Source organism: Opisthocomus hoazin, chromosome 1, assembly GCF_030867145.1.
Source record: "Opisthocomus hoazin isolate bOpiHoa1 chromosome 1, bOpiHoa1.hap1, whole genome shotgun sequence".
Classification (NCBI taxonomy): Eukaryota; Metazoa; Chordata; class Aves; order Opisthocomiformes; family Opisthocomidae; genus Opisthocomus; species Opisthocomus hoazin.
In genome coordinates, this window is record NC_134414.1 from 37,765,375 (window position 1) to 37,783,322 (window position 17,948).

At 44.5% G+C, this 17,948-nt stretch overlaps 1 protein-coding gene across 2 annotated transcripts in view; it reads right to left on the reverse strand.

The window, feature by feature from the left end:
* The window catches only part of DGKH (diacylglycerol kinase eta), a 173,978-nt gene that overhangs the window by 153,970 nt on the left and 2,060 nt on the right, over nucleotides 1-17,948 (reverse strand). For both annotated transcript variants that reach the window (XM_075422450.1, XM_075422439.1), the window contains exon 2: nucleotides 12,779-12,955. In XM_075422450.1, the coding sequence (XP_075278565.1) occupies nucleotides 12,779-12,955 (177 nt within the window). The remainder of the gene's footprint in view (nucleotides 1-12,778; nucleotides 12,956-17,948) is intronic.

The window sequence follows — 17,948 nt, forward strand, 5'->3', positions numbered from 1 at the left end:
TGAACCCAGCACAGGTTGCCAAGAGACTGCAGTGATGAGCAGCATTTATTCCTGAATACTCTCAAATGGGCTTTCACTGCATATCAACTCCAAGCAATAAAACACCAAGACCACATTCCTCCTTCGGTTTAGAATTAGGCTTTTATAGCCGATATATAAAAGGAGATAGTTCTAATAGACATGCTATGATGTTCTTCACTGCAGCAATATAAACAGTGCTTCTATAATAGGCGCTACTCTGAACTTTGTCAGGGAACTGCCTGAACGTCAGGCTTCACGCCTGGCACTGCTTTTCCTGAATTTTAAACCTGAAAGAAACATCTGTAAAGATGAGAATAACCAAGCTGTACACAACAGTTAAGAAAAAGTAAATAAAATAAAAAAATAATAATCGGAGAATAAGCAATTTTCAGACAGCACGTATAGAAACTACCCCTTTAAGCTCCATTCCCTAGGGTAAAAATTAAGTGCAGATTCAGTCAATTCGAGGAGGCTCGAAAGAGCAGAAAAACTCAGCCTATTATACCACTTAACAAGATACTGCTAGTGATTTTCAAACTTACCATCTAAAAATAACGTAATTTTGCAATTAAAACAAAAGCTACCATTAAACCTTAGGTGTCAGAACACTTTTCCTTATTTATACCTAGCAGATGATTAATAATTTTATACACTGTGTAGCTACCTAGAGAACAAAAGTTTTATTACCTGTGTTTCTAAGACAGCAGTACCACAGCCTTACACATATTCTTAGGCATTCAGCATTGATCAAATTTTTCAAGCAAAATTCAGCGCTACCAACCATTTTTCTCTGTGGATACCACATATTATTTTTGTCGTCGTACAGCTTAGTACAAATTTCTTGCCGTATAAGTTACACTACTTACCTCCCCAATGAAAGAAAAAACACAGAAGAGCTTTTCTGCACACTGCAAAATTCCGCACACATCACGAATCAGAGATTTCGTTTTGCTTAACACCTTGGGGAGAAGAGTTGGAATCGGTATTTCTCCATCGCCACGCGCTGTGGTAAAACTGATTAGTGGTATTAGCAACAACCGGCAAAATTTGAGCGTTCCAAGGTCAAATAAAATAAAAGACCAAGCTTGGGCTCAAACAAGTGACATACAGTCTTGCAAGTACACTGCATAGTTTGAGAAGTTTTGGAGTCACTTCCAGGACAAATAATTTACCAGATGGAAAGCATTAAAAGTATATCCAGGGCACAAAAGGTCAAGAAGCCTACATGTGATCAACCCCTGTGCCAAGCGTTTCTTTGCTGCATTTAGATGGGTCCTATTCTGTACCATGCTCATGACCTCCAAGTCATCTGTCACCACCTGCAAGAGGTGCAGAAACACCTCCAGTGATGTGGGAAAAATGGTGAAGATGGTGCAGCACTATCCAGACACTCTCAATTGCATCTTGACCAACAGTGTCTCGGTCAAACCCTAGGTCATCAAACGCAATGCAGAACGACATCAGAAACAAAAGAAGCCATGGAAATAATTTATATTCTTGCAATTTCCTTTTGTAGGAAAGTTTAGTTTAGTTCCCAGTTCCCCTGAGCGCCTCTTAAAATTCTAGCCTTCAAATTTTAACTACAGCAGCATACAAACAGTCTTACAGCAAATAAATCACAGCTATAGCAGCGAGACTATTCGAAACGGCAATCGGCCCAGGGAGGTTTAATTTAGAGAGAGGAGACTTTTGACCTTGACACGGCATGACAGGATTCCGTGCCATTGATCTGCAATCACATCACTTTATCTGTAACGCAAACAAAAAGTTATTTAGAATACTCCTAATTAGGTATAATAGGTGTACACTGGTACATTACTGAATCTATAAATAGACAGCAACCACACCATTTCACTGCTGCTCCACGTTATAAGGTATGAGAGGCAAGGAGAAGCAAGGCACTTTCCTTTTTTTAAGACCTTTCTTAAAGTTCTACCATTGAAAAGAAGTACTTTTTTTTGGCTTCTGAAGGTATTTACCCAGGCCTTTAAATACTGACAAACCTTCCTCAGCAGACACAGGTTATCCTTGTGTAAAAGGAAGAGAGAGAGCAAGAAAAGACTTAATTCGAAATAAATCAGGAACCATATTCTAGTGACCTGTAAGGCATTCAGAGATTCAGGGCTCTGTACAACCCAATGTTACCTTGAAAGTGTCATCCCTTTGAGCCTGGGGGTGGGACCAGACGACCTCCCAAAGTCTCTTCCAAATCACTATTATGATTCTGTAACAGCCCCCATAAATATTTTTTTTCCTAGAAAAAGTCCCTCTCTATAACCTCTCACACCTACACAAGGTAATTTAAACTGTGGATTAGCTATAAATAACTTTGGTGTATATTTCAAAGGAAAGGTATAATCATCCTTAGCATAAAATGCAGCACAAGCTTATTTGCCTCTTGCCCTGGCTGTGAATTGTTTTTTTAGGGTTTTTTGGATTTTTTTTGGTTTTTTTTTTACTCAAATAGAAAACCGTAAGATTTCCCAGTCACTTCCAACTCCTCACTGTGAGACAGCCTCCCAGGGACACAGGTTTATCACGGGCTCAAAGGGTAATTTGAAATAGGAGCTCTTTGTAAAACTGTCAGCAGCAGCAGTTCTCTGGCTGACGAAGGGTGGGGAAGGAGCAGAACCTGTGATGTCAACTCCTTTTATCTCCTCCTGCACACAGCGATCAAGTCAAAAACTGAGTGGTTTTTTTTTGGGTTTTTTTTTTTTGTTGTTGTTTTGTTTTTTTACCCTAAACAGTGTAAGCAAAAATAATTCAGTATCCGTTCGCATGCACACACACGTGCACAGAATTACTGGTCCCTCTATGCAAGAAGTAAGATCATCTGAAGTGTACATACAATCAGAACTATGGAAAAATGCAAAGCTTAAATAAACTGGAATAAAAGATTAGGTATTCTTTAAAAAAAACAACAGCTATTCACTGTAGTTGCATTTACCTGGCAACACCAGGTAACATGAGATAATACACAAAAGCACTGATGGGTTTTTAAGCATATAGCGTGACGTTGCCAGCACATTTAATAGCTTGCTTTTGACAAGAGCTCGTCAGAAGTTCTGTACTTATTAGGATCTTCTTTTCCTTTGAAATGGTGAAGAAGCAGCAGAACAGAGCTTTGCGATGCAGCATCAGAGGCACAGATAGAAATCTGAAGAAATCTCTGAAGCCCAGAGGATTTTTGTTAATGTATTTTATAAAATTAACAAGTAGGGCAAGGAAAAAAGCTTGTCATCTGCTAGACAGGACACAAGCACAGACCCTAACTTGCATGCCTGTGAATTTTTGAAAGCTCATTTACCAGTGGAAGGTTGGAGACCACCGGCCTAAGCAGCAGAGTGTCTCGGGTACAAATTTTATCTTGCCTGCGCATAGTTTTGAGGCACATTGACCAATACGTTCTCTCTACAAAATGTTAACCAGTGGACTCAGTACAGCTAAGAGTCCTTTCTTTGCCTCCTAAAGCTTGCTTGCTGCCAGAAGCAGGCAAGAAGAAGCATACAAACAGGTGTATTAGCCCAGCATTCATTCATAACCAAAAAAATCCCAAGATGCAGTCAACTGAGCTGCATGAAGAATTTTCCTTAAATTCTGTTTTCCCCCTACAAAAGCATTATTATGCAGACTTCCAGGTTATATGCAAAGTTTGCATGCAAAGTTTGCTTAAACAAGTTCACTCACTCAGGGGAAAGAAAATAAAGTTTAACAACATCAGATAGAAGGCTCTGAAGGTTATTCCTGTTTATTTTGTCTGTAATGCGAACCTGTGTAAATTATTTCCCCACGCCATCTCCTCTTAAAAGCTCTGGTTTAATCAGAAGTGCTGGCTCTTCATCTCACTCACCAAGTAACTCCCTTACGCTAGCTCCTCCTTGCAGACCTGCATCCACTCAGCATTCTTCCCAGGCAAAAGCCACATATTATAAATATATCAAGTTAATACACAATAGAAAGAATTATCATTTACACCATGAACACCACCATACTCTCTCAGTGACAAGATCCTTGACTCATTAAGCCCCCTTTTACCCTTTGTGCTCTCTTTTTTTTTTTTCCACTTTTAACAGACCTCTGAGACTGAGGCAAATCAATCTTTGTCTACAGAGTAACTCCTGTAAAGCTCCCTGAGACACTAGGCAAAAAATGACAATAACAGCTGAAAAATCAGCAAAAAGGGTGCATTAATTTTCAAGTCAATAGCTCCCCAATGAACCATCTGCTCCCAAGATCGATCAGTACCACTGAAGGAGGAGGCAGTGTAGAGTGGAATGACCCACAGAAGCAACCTCATAGATCTGCAGCCTCTCTAAGGCTCCACGTCCAGCACACTTTTTGTTCTTAGGCTGTTCCTCTCTTTATGGGGCTTACTGGGAGAAACCTTGCAGAGGCACAGGCTGAAAGGAAAAGGGATGTCACCCTTTGTTCAAATTCCTGAGAAACCCTGACAGCAACAGGCAGGAAAGGAGGGAGAGAACAAGAAGCGAGATGTCTCTATGGGAGCATTAAAACAAACACAGAAGTATGTGCCCGTCCTCACGACCAGCAGTGAGTGTGCACGGGGAGGGAAGAAGCCTCTGCCCGATGGACGGCCGGGGCTGTTGGTTAGCCACGCTGAACCCTTCCGACCTCCTCAGGTGAACCAGAGCAAGCCACCCTTCTCACCAAGAGCTGGGAAGACACCGACCTCCCTCTCAATCCAGAGCATCACAGCGGCAATAATGACAACCAGCTAACAAACTGAAGACAGTCAAACTCAGTTGCTAAATTTAAGCAACCACACAACAGGACATAACTGACCAGAGCAGCATGACAGCCCCTTAGATCCACTTAAATCTCCGCAGGCATGAAAAACCTCGGCAGATCTTCCCAGCATGCAGCGATTCCAGAAGTGCAAAACAGCAGCGAGGGCACGGCCGGCTCTCCTCAGCGAGCACATCTCAAAAGACCCTGGCATGGGCTGGACACAGAGGGGCTCGTGCTGCTTCCCACCCGGCAGATAGGTAGGGAGACTCACCACCCACAAGCTACTACTTGGCTTCGAAACCTTATTAAGGTTGCTAAGTGACAATAACGTAGCGGGATCTCGCATTATTTGCACAGCCCAAACGTTTAAAGGTAAGGAAATGAATGGGTCAGATCATCACAAATCTCAGGCCACCCATCTAATAAACAAATAAATTCTCATCAGGTGTAAAGCCTTCCCGAAATTCATTACAATAACGTTACCTCTCCCAGGAGTATAGCTCAGGTTATTGTGCTTTCAGTATCTAAAGCAGTGAAATATTCCTAACCAGGAAGATTAGTCAAATGAAAAATTTAGCTGGAAAAAAACCAATTATTTGCTCTTTTTTCATAATTTTGCAATGTATCAGGATAAATCCTACACCGCAAAAGTTTTATAAGTCAACCATGTTCTGATTTCATGTAGAAAGTTTTTATGGCCCACATCCAATGAGCACTTCAGCACCGGCTTAATTTTAAGAAGTAATTAATCATACAAAAGAGTACAGGACAACTGAAGTGTTTCAGTATGTGCTTAAATGTTTTACCAGAATAAATATCTTATTTCATTTTAAATAGCATCTAATGCAGTGGTCTTATTTTTAGTGTATCAATGAAATAATACTTATTTTGGGTCAGCATCAAGCTTGTCTGCTGTAGCAAATGCAATGCTTACGTTAAGAAAGAATGAGGTTTCTTTTAGTACTATGTGGAGGATGTAAGTTATGGATGCCCCCAAGCTAGGCTCTCTTTGCCATTGCTAGCAAATTGAGAGTTGTGGCTTGAACTCAGTGTAACAGAGGTACGGTTACTGCACTGTTATTCACTAGCCTGTTCCCAGGTTTTTAAAAGAAGATTTTGGGGAACGCAACATACTTTTTGGAGGCAGGAGGGGACAGGATAAAACAGTATTGTAACATGGTGGCAAACATCAAGGTGAAAGGAGGAGTTATCTCTCTTCATATAAAACAAAGTCCAGGTACCAAAGTATCAACCTTAAAAAAATGAACAAAGCTAGCCATGCTGTCAATAACTTTCTAACATCACATCCACCTACGTTACAAATAATTACAAAGAATCTCAAAAATCTAATGGCCAATCAATACACAATATTGGTCTTGTGGTTCCTTGACAAGTGAGCTACTGAACTACCTTCACCAGACACCGACCTGTGTCTTAATTATCCCTATCAGAGAAAAGCATCCAAAACATCGGAATGACTACAGAAGCATTCTTTTAGATCCAAAACTCTGCATTCTGAGCTTCAGTGAATCCACACGCAAGCACACAACTCTCCACATCACCTTCTTGCTGCGCTTAGATTTTGAGCTCTCCAGACTATACCTGTTGTTCTACAGATGTCCCCCTACCAGAAGCGTAGCTGGTCAGAGTTCAAAGAACATGAGAGTAACATTGCTCAAAAAAAAAAAAAACTTGGCATTTGGGAGTGTTCAGAGCAAGAACACAGGTCTAAGCTGCCTTTTATTGTCTTCAGTAAGTCAAGAGGATTTAATACTTCCCTTCAGACAGAGGCTCTGTGATAGGCAGACAGACTATTCTTACGATCGCTACTCCAGTTACAAAAATCACTGTAATTCTGCGTATTCTGCTACTGATAGCCAGACTGACTTGGCTAGTCCAGCTAGTCATACAGGAGTCATACAGCAGTCTCGCATCCTGGATTCTGATTTAACTGCTGGAAACAACTCAAAATGTCCACAAATTATCCATACAGCCTTACATGGATAAAGACCCAGCTACAGAATAGTCCTTTCTTGAGCTCCAGCATGGCTGTTACGCATCTTCTGGACTGCGCACATGAAGTTCACAAGGTAAGGCATCATGGAAAGGGATTCCCAGTTGTCATTTATTCTTCAATCAGTCTCTTTTTGTGCTTCTTTAAACCACAAATTCTCTCTAAACTTAACAAGAAGCTCAACTCGTTTCACCTGATCTTTTTGGCAGAAAAGCATTCCCCAGCTCCTTGAAACAAAACACAAAACAATCAAAATCTCTTATATTAAAAGATGAGAGTGTGATGATCTTGTCTTTTTTCACATTCCCAGTTCACCAGCTGGCTGGGGGGGGGGGGGGAAGTACAATTCATGTTATTTCTCAGTCCTTTAAAGATCCTACAAAGAAAAAAAAAAAAAAAGACCAAACGCAAGATTTTCTTCGAAGACCTGCTTGCAAACATCTACTAAAAATGTTACAAGCTCCTCCTTTCTGGTACTTTGCAATTTAAGCTTTGCCAATACATGCATCACCAAAATGCCTTAGCAGATTTCACTTCAGTTTTGTACAAACATGTGTCAGGATTTGGAGTGGGAATGACCACTGTGCCTTAAATAGTGTAACTCTTTCCATTCTAAGCCTGCTCGCTGCTACGTAGCGCGTTCAGTCATTTTCAACATCCCAAACCTACCCTGTCTCTGGCTGAAATTTTTCATTAATGGACCCTTTTTTGAAAGCTTATGTAGAGATACAGCAAGTATGAGAAGCAATAAATATCGTGCACTGTTTCACACTGAAACTGGTTTGCTTCGGCCAGGCCTACTCTAGAACTGAATAATATACATACATATATGAAACCTTATATATATTACTCTGTGCATGAGTACGTGTGTCTGCACGTATCAGGAGCATACACTGATGAAATGATTCCGAGTATTTCACTTAAAAAATTGGGTTAAAGACCCCAAGATGCGGGAAGGCAATCAAACTTGCCAGAGATTTTACAACAGTTGTGAAAAAAAGTGGATTAAACATTTTACTAAAGACGGATATATAGCACATGCACTGAGTAACTAATTTAATCGCAGGGCCAAAATAATGGAAAATAGGAATACTGCAGACAGATATCCTGCAGCACCCTTCAATCTTTTCTGTAGCCACTGCCAGGTGCCAAGAACTTGAGGACGATTCCTACTTGCTTGGTCACTTCAGTTCTGCCCCATGCTGCGTAAACACAACAATAAAGTTTAGTGACACTGCAAGTGTTACTGCCATTGCAAAATAAATTGAAAATTACAATGCATCTTGAAGCTGTGCAGATTCAGGCAATCCTAATGCACATACAGGATCCCCAATGGGGTTAAATTTGCTACCGTGGCATTCCCCTGAGAACTTCTGGTACGTAAAAATCATGTTTCCTTAACCAGAAAGGAACCAACCACTACTTAGCTGAGTCAATCAGGAACTATCAAAGCTAGAAAAAGCAGATGACTTTGCAGAGAATGATGTTGATGAAGTCCAATGCCGGGATCAACCACAGCACTTTACATTTAGGTGAATTAACAAGCTATGGTAATCGGGGAGAAATGGATACCAGAAACACACAGGAAGTGACTACTGGGACTTGGCACTGGCAAATGTCACCATATGGAAGAGGTTAGAAACTTTTCGAAGGCTCACTTCCTAAATGGTTGGTTTTATCCTCTAAGGCCAATAAAAACTCAGTGGGGAATTTAATTAATTTACTTTTATTACTCCATAATGATTTAGGATATCTAAAAAAGTATCTTAAGACCATAGATAAAATAATTCTAGTAACAACTCTTGCCATTCAATTAGACTACACTCCGCTAAGGTGTTTCCGAACACCTCCCATGTTACAGTAATTTCATTATTAACCAAAATCACTGGGGGTGAAGGAGAAGAAGAAACTCTTCTCCTGGATACGTTACAAATGTATTTATCTCACTCAATACACTCAATTTTCTTGCATTTCCTGATTTACACTTTCTGCTCCACAACGTCTGCTTCATCCAAAAAATGAACGCAGGCCAGATACCCAGTCGCAGACTTGAGAGCAAAACACGGATCCAGCAGAGCTTTCCCATTAACTGCACCTGGACCCATTAAAGTAGGAAGCCAGGTCAGCGATGAAGAGTGCTATTCTTCATATCCACTTTTTAGCAGAGAGTACTCAAGACAAGAGTAGGAACTATACCTCTGCTCATCTGACAACTCTACTTCCAAGCATCCAGGCACTGTTTCATTTATTAATCTTGCGCTTGCACCCAAGATGAGCAGAATTTAAAGACAAGAAGTGTCAGCTCTAACTTGAACCTTCCCTTCTCGATGGGTCCCAGCTATAAGGAAATGGAGCAAGACCATCTCTAAGAAATATATTTTGCACTACAGTGCCTAATTTCAAAGAAACTACAAGCCAGCTGATGACAGGCAGAGTGTTTGGGCTGCAGCCCCAAAGAACTGAAGTCATCTGTCTCACTTAAGAAAGGCACCGATATTACCTGTCTTAACCAGTGTCTTTAAAAGTTAAGAAGACAAACTTAATGCAGCCACATGGAGAACTTCCGATGACTTAAATGCTCAATGTAACACTGTTTGTACAGCGTCACACACTACTTCAAAACTGTACGACTGCAGTTTTCCAAAGCCCTCATAAAAACAAAATGTATGTTCCAAAAATACTTTTTACCAAAGCACTTTTTATGTACTAAGTATTCAGGTCTCAGAATGGGGGGGAAATTGTGGGTAGACATCAAGAAGTCAAGAACTGTTTCAACGATCTCCGTTGGGGATTTCATCTCAAAACTGCTCGAACTTCACAAGGTACCTGCCACCTGTTTATTCCCTTGCATTTGCTCCAGGGGACACATATGAGCTCCACAGATGCAACTGCTTCCCAGATGAGGTTTAAAGATGCTGGCTTTAATCTCATAAAGGTATGAAATAATTTTGGTTCTGACTCCCCTAAAGACACCTACTGACACAGTGTCACTCTATAACCAAGCATGGGGCTTCAGCAAACAGCTCCTAGGAACAAACAAGGTGTTAGCCCAAAGAATAGTTTCATCCTTTGCACTGCAACCTGTTCTCTCCTCCTCAGGTTTGCAGACACCAAACCATACTGTTCTTTGAGTTTTCTGTTTGGGGAAATTAATGATGCTCATATTTTGACACAGACATGCCTTTACAGTACTCTAAAAATGTGAGGAATATGTATGCATAAATTAAAAATACACTCACATTAGAAGTTACATAAACATCTGGCCCCATCACCCACCCGTTTCTTGTAGCGATTTACTGTAAAAGTAGTTCCACTGAAATCAAGTGAGCTATTTGCACAGGAAGTTGCTATTCAACATGGGCAAGCGGTGGTAAAACTGGACAACAGATTTCTAAGCAGAACTACAAGCATACGGTCAGCGTATCACAAACAAGCAATGAACTTCAGTGTAATTACATCTGCCAATACAGTATTTTTTTTTCCATTTTTCCTGTTCTGTTTTTCACCTCCTGGCCCCAGATAAATAATTAATTGTTTTTATTTAGGAAGAAGAGGGCAAAGCTTAAAAACTCCCTTTGAGCACTACAGCTGTTAGAAATCTTCAGAACTTGTTTGTGCTAGCAAAAGGGGCTTGCTCTTATACATACATTTGCTAAATCTCTTTATACACACGTTAAAAAAAAATCCACTCCTGAATGATTCTGTCTGCAAAGTGTCACCATATGGTAGCTTTCACAAATTATCAACTGTACTAAAACATCTAAAAATAACATCTTCCTTAAGTAAAATAAAAACAATTAACAGCAGAGACTTTTGGGTACAGTTCTGAGCTAAGGAATCAATACCACGTCTCTGAAGTGTTTCAAGTAAGTATATGAGCAACATCCAGAGGAAAACAGCACAGCATTAAACGGCCCACAAGCATCAATGATAAATGTAATATACATGGTTTGGGTTCTTTCAAAAGCCTATTCTTAGCTGGAAGACAAACCCAATCCATTTAATTAAAACCTGAGCTTACAAACACATTCACCGAGTAAGCGAAGCTTAACAAATCTAATTTGAATGGAAGGGACTTCCTAAGTAAAAGAGCAGCTCCCTGATGTTCCTTGCTCTAGTGGTTTCATGTAACCACTGATCACCAACTACTACAACAGCAAACATACAACACCCTTAAACTAAATGGGAGTTGTCTGTCTAAATATAGCTACTTGTAAATAATGCATCGTGAGTTATAAAATAAAGTGCTACTGAATTATTTAACACAGGTCTCATCTTTAACAAAGATATATCACTTTTAATTAAATGGAAAGAAAGATGTTTATATTCAGGCTTGCATATTTTTGTAAATTGCAACCAGCAAAGCAACATTTTACGAGTCCAATTATGTCAGCAGTCAGTTTTTCCGATATATATCCGACTCACAGAAATAGAACCGAGACGCAAACTACGATCAGCAAAAGCATCACTTGTGGAGCTGGCTCAGAACCTCAGGCGATCACAGCCTTGCATTCGTTCACAGCTCTCAGACGCAGAGCATCCCACCAGCCCGTAACAGTTGGTAAGAACTGGCTGGGATCTCATGCTTCAATAACTTTCATAATCCACGTGTTTTCCTTACGCAGGTACCAACCTCTACGAGAGCAAACCCTCGAACAATGCACACCAGCACTGCAGCCAGCAGAGCATCACCTTCTGTCACTTTTAAAACGTTGTGAGGACCACCGCACAGACGCGGTGTTCACGCTGAAAGTTTGCGCAGGGCTGTGTTTCCAACACGACGCAATAGCTGCGCATTATTTGCCACAGTAACCCTTCAGCCAGGCCTAACATCTGCAAACGCAAAATTCTCACTGAGCGGTAACGCGGGACGACACACCGTGCTTAGGAGGTTCCAGGAAAAAAAAACCCACCACCTGCTTTCCACTTGGCGTAAGGGGATAAGGCTGCTGCTCGCCAGGGAACGCTTTCTGTTCAGCGGTGGCTGCCCTTGGGACGCAGCGAAGCGCAAGCTGACGGGGAGCGCGGCAGCCAGCCGGCAGCACTCCCCGGGCGGCTCCTGGGTAACTTCACCGGGCGCCCCGCAAAGGAAGCGACGAGCGGCCCACGGTGTGGAAACCCAGCCCGAAGCGGGATCCGTCCGGGCCCGCACGGACTCTCTCTGCCCCTCGGACCCCGCGCTGGCAGCACAGCCTTGAGGCCGCTGCGCCCACGGGCTCTGCGCAGCGGGGTCCCGCGCGGACCCCGCCGCCGAACGCGGGCCGCGCTCCGCAGGAAGCCACGGGACCTCTCCACGCAGGAAGCCAGCCGGGTCTCATCGCCTTTGTGCTGTTAATCCCACGCCTGTCAAGTCCGTTTCACGGAGGAAGAGACAACGCGAGGTAAGCACACCGTCCGCCGAAAAGTTAACTCCGCCGGGATGCCTCCGGCCGCCCGAGCCGGCCCAAAGCCCCGCGTTTTAATCTCCCGAAATTCTGACAGCTGCTTCAGGCGAGCGGGGGGCTCCCCCCGCCCCGTCCCGTCTCGTCCCGCCGGGAAACCGCGGCAGCCCCGGACGGGGAGGAAGAGGAGGGGGAGGAGGAGAGCTGGTGAGGAAGGGCTCGCCGCAGCAGCCCACCCGCGCCGTGGGGCGGCGGGGCGGGATCCCCGCGGCCGGGGACGAGAAGCCGGAGGGAGCCAGCCCGCCGCTTCCCCCGCACCCAGGACGCCGGGCAGGGCGGCTGCCGGGGCAAGGCGGCTTCCCCTCCGGCCCCGCGGAGCCCCGGGGGGCTCTTCCTGCCAGCCGGGGACAGATGTGGACGCAACAGCTGGCCGGGGAGGAGGGGAGAGGGAAGGAAGGAAGAGGCACGGCTGCCTCAGCCGCCTCTCCGCCCGCCGCCGCTCCCGGGGATGCGGGCGGGATGCGGCGGCTCCGGGCTGGCCCCGCTCTCGGCCGGGGATGGAGAAACTCGCCCCGGGGGCGGCGGGGCTCGCCGGCTCCCGCCCCCGCCTTACCTTGCTGCGGAGCTGGCCCGAGGTGGACACTTTCCGGATGAGTTTCTGGGGGCCCTCGTGCTCCCCTTCGCTGTCCGACGACTCGTCCGCCGCCGCCGCCGGGGGTTGGGGCTGGGGCTGCTGCGGGATCCCGGCGCCGCTCATCCCCGCCTCGGCCCCGGCCATCTTCCCGGACTCCTGCCGAGAGAGAGCACACGAGCCCGGCTCAGCCAGGGCAGCCGCTGCCGCTCCCCTCCCCGGGGAGGAGGAGGAGGAGGAGGAGGAGGCGGCGCGGGAGGGTGGGGACAGGGGCGGTGCGGGGGGGAGGGAGCCGGGCGCTGGCGGAGCGGGGCGGACCGCCGGGCCGCCATCTTCCACCGCCTCCCCTGACGGGGCAGCGCCGCGTCCCCGCCCCGGCCCGGCCCCGCGGCCGCCGCTGCCCGCTCGCAGGGGGCTGGGGCGGGCGGAGCCGGGCGGGCGGGCCCGGCCCCCCCCGCGCCGCGGCCGCCGGCTCCCGGGGGGCCGAGTCTGAGGGGCGAAGCCGGCGGGGGCGGGTGGGGAGGGCCCGCGGTGCCCCCGCACCTGCCCGGGCTTCCCGCGCCGGCGTGACCCGCGCCCCGCGGACACCCGTGGGGGGACCGGACGGGCGGCACCTCGTGGAAGGGGGCTGCTGGCCCCTGGCTCCAGCCGGGCAGTCCCACCGCACCCTTCAGCGCCGGGGCCCTGGGACAGTTGTGGCGGATGCCTGCAGTGCTCTCCGGCGGCTTGCTCCTCTCGGTTTGATTTTCCCACTGCTCCGTTCGCTTTTGTCTTTGTGCAAGAGGAGCCTTTTACTTTTTTGGGGGAAGACAGGGTCAGTTTTCCGTTTTAATCTCGGCTCTGGCAGCGCACGCGATCTCCAAATGTCACCACATGTTCGGAATTGTGGGACTTGGGAATCGCTGTGGCTTGTGTGCAGTCAGCGTTCAAAATAAGGATTTCAGTCACAGCAACGCTGAGTAAAACACACAGCTCCTCGCTGCGTGGACCGGATTACACAGAAGAAAGCAATCAATACTTGCGGCTTCTATATTCCCACAATTCTATTTATATTTCTAGAAAGGGAACTGACATCTCTTAATACACCAACATAATGCCGCAGTACCTAAATACAGAGCAGCTGATGAGAAACAAAACCAGACGCATAGGGTACAACCTATCCTACGCGGCAGGCACCTGGCCACGATCTCCGTTTCCCACACTCTGGAGTATCCCATTTCTTTTCTCGGGACTCCTCTTCACAGGAGGGGAAATGAAACGTTTCCAGCAAGCCTTGCAGGTCTCGGGGCTTAGTTCTATGTTGCTGCAAATGTGATTCTACTATCCTCCTCCACGTGGGGTCACTTCTGTTAAGTTCTGTTTTAAAAATTGCTGAAAGTTACATTAAAAAAAAAAAAGTCTAAATTTCTATTCTTACATTTTAAAGGAATTTTGATCATATTACATACATTCCCTATTAGAATAATAATAACAGGGCCTAAATCCTACCATTAACACCACATCTCAAAATAGATGGAGTTCTCATATAGCCGCTTTACCTTACAGGCTGCTTGTGAAACTGAGGGATGGCTCTGTCTCGTCTCACTCCTCACCAGAGGAAGAGTTCTCCTTTTTCAAAAATGTGGGATGAAACTCGGGCAAGTGCCAGTATGTCCTCCTCCCAGGGAATTAATTTAGGGCATGGCTACAAAGGAAGATAGGTTAAAAGCAAAGTTTAAGGACACTTCTTCTTTCCACCCTCCTTGCTTCCTCTTCTCCGCCTTAATTTCAGGAATGGCAAATTAGGCCAGAACACGTCTCACTGAGATTCCTTGAGCCTTTTGAAGGTGAATGATAATTAAACTTTGCGAGAGGATGACAAGACAGAGTTTGCTAATTAATTCTAACATGTATTCCTTGTAATTGTGACTGTGATTTGAGGAACCCTTAGTGCTAACAGAACGCCAGCAAGACTGACTAGCTCCATTTCATTCAACCGAATGAAACAGTGCTAGCTGAACAACACTAGTCACTGTTACATTTCTTCCCATACTAAAAAAGCATTCAAAATATTGGCACATGTGACTGACATGTATTTGTATCACAGGACTAGGTTCCTGTGTGAAGTTACGTGCAAAACTGTTTACAAGCAGACATTTCACCCATGGGAGAATACCTTTTCAAATTCAGTTGAAAAGGAGAGACAAGACAGAGAGGGGGAAAGGCACACAAAGACAGCGTATTACTCAGGTGTATAAATATATAAATGCATACTTTAAACTAAGGGAGGGTAGATTTGGACTAGATATAAGGAAGAAACTTTGTAACGTGAGGGTGGTGAAACACTGGCACAGGTTGCCCAGAGAGGCAGTGGAGGCCCCATCCCTGGAAACATTCAAGGCCAGGTTGGATGGGGCTCTGAGCAACTTGGTCTAGTGGAAGATGTCCCTGCTCACTGCAGGGGGGTTGGGCTAGATGACCTCTAACGGTCCCTTCCAACCCAAAGCATTCTACAATTCTATGATTCTATAAATTGGGGTTAGGATGTTTGTACTCAGGGAGATCATGAAGTTGACTCTATTGATGACCCCAAATTTGCACCTTTGAGTGTTTGGGTTTGTTGGTTTTTTTTAATAAAACATCATCTGATTGCTTGTTCCTTACATATTTAGACCTCGATCCTAAAAACAGTAGGTGGTTCAAGTGTATTTCCACAAACAGCCTTCCACTGAAGTTTTGGAATAATAATGCACAGCACCAGTGTCTTCCAGAGCAAGACACTGATCTGGTTTGTTTTCAATCTGCTTTCACAATTGGTTACACTGCAAGCTAATTTAAAACCTCGTTGGAATTTTATAAAACATTGGACCATTTAGCAACAGGTGTAGATACATTGTTTCATCATATATCACATGGAAAAACAGAAACAAGTTAATAATTTGGGTTTTAAATATAACAGCTTCCCTGACTTCCGACAGCTGTTACGATGCCAGCAGAGGGCCTGGAGATCTCCTTAGGTATCTGTATAGACAGCTCAGATTTCCTTCACTAGATTTCATCTCAAATACACAAAAGCTGGTAAAAGACTATCTGTAAGTGAAATGGGGAATAAATAAAATTCTTCAACTTCTCTTGACCTTCAGAGCTTAACTATCAGCCCTAGCTTCTGCACACTTTCTGCACCATGCAGGGGGCATCCCGCGTCCTCACGTGGGCTGCCCTGCTGTGACCCTCCTCTCTCCTGACTGCTCAAACACACAAATTGGGTCACAAGGAGGGAATACACCAGCCTCTCACTTCCAAGCGAGTCTCTTTCATCATATTTTGATAAACTTCAGAGTGCTAGGATAAAAAGTTGAAGTACTAGGAATGTCCCCTGAGGTCACTTAATGTGAAGATTTTAGTAGTAATGACCTAAATCTGCAAATGATAGGAAATGTCCCACAAGTACGGTTCAACGAGAATATGGTTTCTGCATAGTATGTAGTGGAATCTGCAAAATTACAGGCTCTAAAATCTGTAGCCAGCTAATGTGTACAGAGTTCTTCTAGATGGAGAAACAAAGCAGGTGTTAAGCGTTGCTGGAAGTACTCAAGTTATTCATTCATGTTAGCGTAGAAAGTTGTTTCTACGAACGTACACGTTGTCCGTGCACAGACACAGCTTTAAAGATCTCACTGTTTCCACTTGTTCTGCTTTTTAAAGGCATTAATAGATAATCAGGGTCCAGTTCCAGCCTTTGCTCAGGTAAAGCTGCCTAAGGTAGCCATGGCACTTCGCCTCAATAAGGACTGCCAACCTGACTTCCATCCCTTCATCGCATAGCTGAAATCCTCCTGGGTGATCGATGTCAGACTCAGTAAGAGAGATATTGAATAGCATGTTTCAGCTCAGCGAATACAGCTATGAATACCATGGCACAAATGGTACTACCAGACTTCTGTGAGCCAGGCTCTTGAAGAACATGGGGCTATATGCGGCCATTAAAAACACACACGATATTTGCATGAGCTATGTCTTTCATTTAACATACTTAATTTCACGCTTCTTAGTAACTGCCTTAAATTTCCTAACTGAAGCAAGGGAAGACTGGTGAAAAGCATACAGAAAGACTGGCTTTTAAAGGGAGATGCTCACTGGTACAAAACAGCTCCTCTGACATCGTTTGCGCTACGGCAATGGACATCAGCTGACGAGCTGCCCTTTGTATTCAAAGAATCCCAAAGTGCTGGGGACATATACGCATTGTGAGAATGTTTTTAGCTTGACCACATCCAGTCCTGATAATAGAATACGTGTCACTAAAATGCATATGCAACGTAGAAAAAAAATCCAAATACACATGAACTCTAGCTGCGCTGGAGATTACAGTTTGTAATGCAGATTAATGCACTATTTGATTCCAGGAACATAAATGATGCCGGCTCTAATACTGATTCCCTTCATAACAAGCGTATTTATCTCTTTTTCTCTAGGTCACTTTGGCATCTGTAAGCTGGAGGGTAATACATTTTTATTCCTCCACCTCAAAAAATTGTTCTGAGGGGATCTGGATGAATAGTGGTATACGTGTCAGGTTAACAATGCATTATTCATCATGTTTAAAAGATTTTATTGAATCTTTCCTAATTTTGGTGGTTTGTGAGAAGTATAGTTTTCAACTGGGCTCCCCACGCTGAGCAAATTAATTTCAGATCTGCCTGTCTGAACTCCCTCTGCAGATCAAGTTAGCGATGTTATTCTGTCTTGGCTTCCTTACTTACCAAAGGGGAAGCCAAAATATAACAAAATGTATGCATACCGCTGTCAAAGAGAGTAACTACATTGCTCATGGCTGTTTCACGAGTAGCTGAGGCAATGCCGTAACCCATAGCTTGCAAAAACGTGTCGTATGCTTCAGAGTGAAAAGGCATAAACCAGAGCAGGTCACCAAAATAGTCGCTTCACAAGTGTGTAGGACCCATCTGTGCATTTCAAGGGAAAGGTGAAGTCAAGACTCAGTTCTCATACAAAATCTGAAAGTCGGGTCTAGAACTTTGCAAGTCATATATATTTTGAGTACAAAGCCACTGAATCTCTCTTGGAAGGATGCAGGGTGAGCCTTAAACTTTCTGTTACTTTTATTTAGCTCCATCATGGAGGGTCTAATGCAACTCTTACTGGAGTCAGGAAG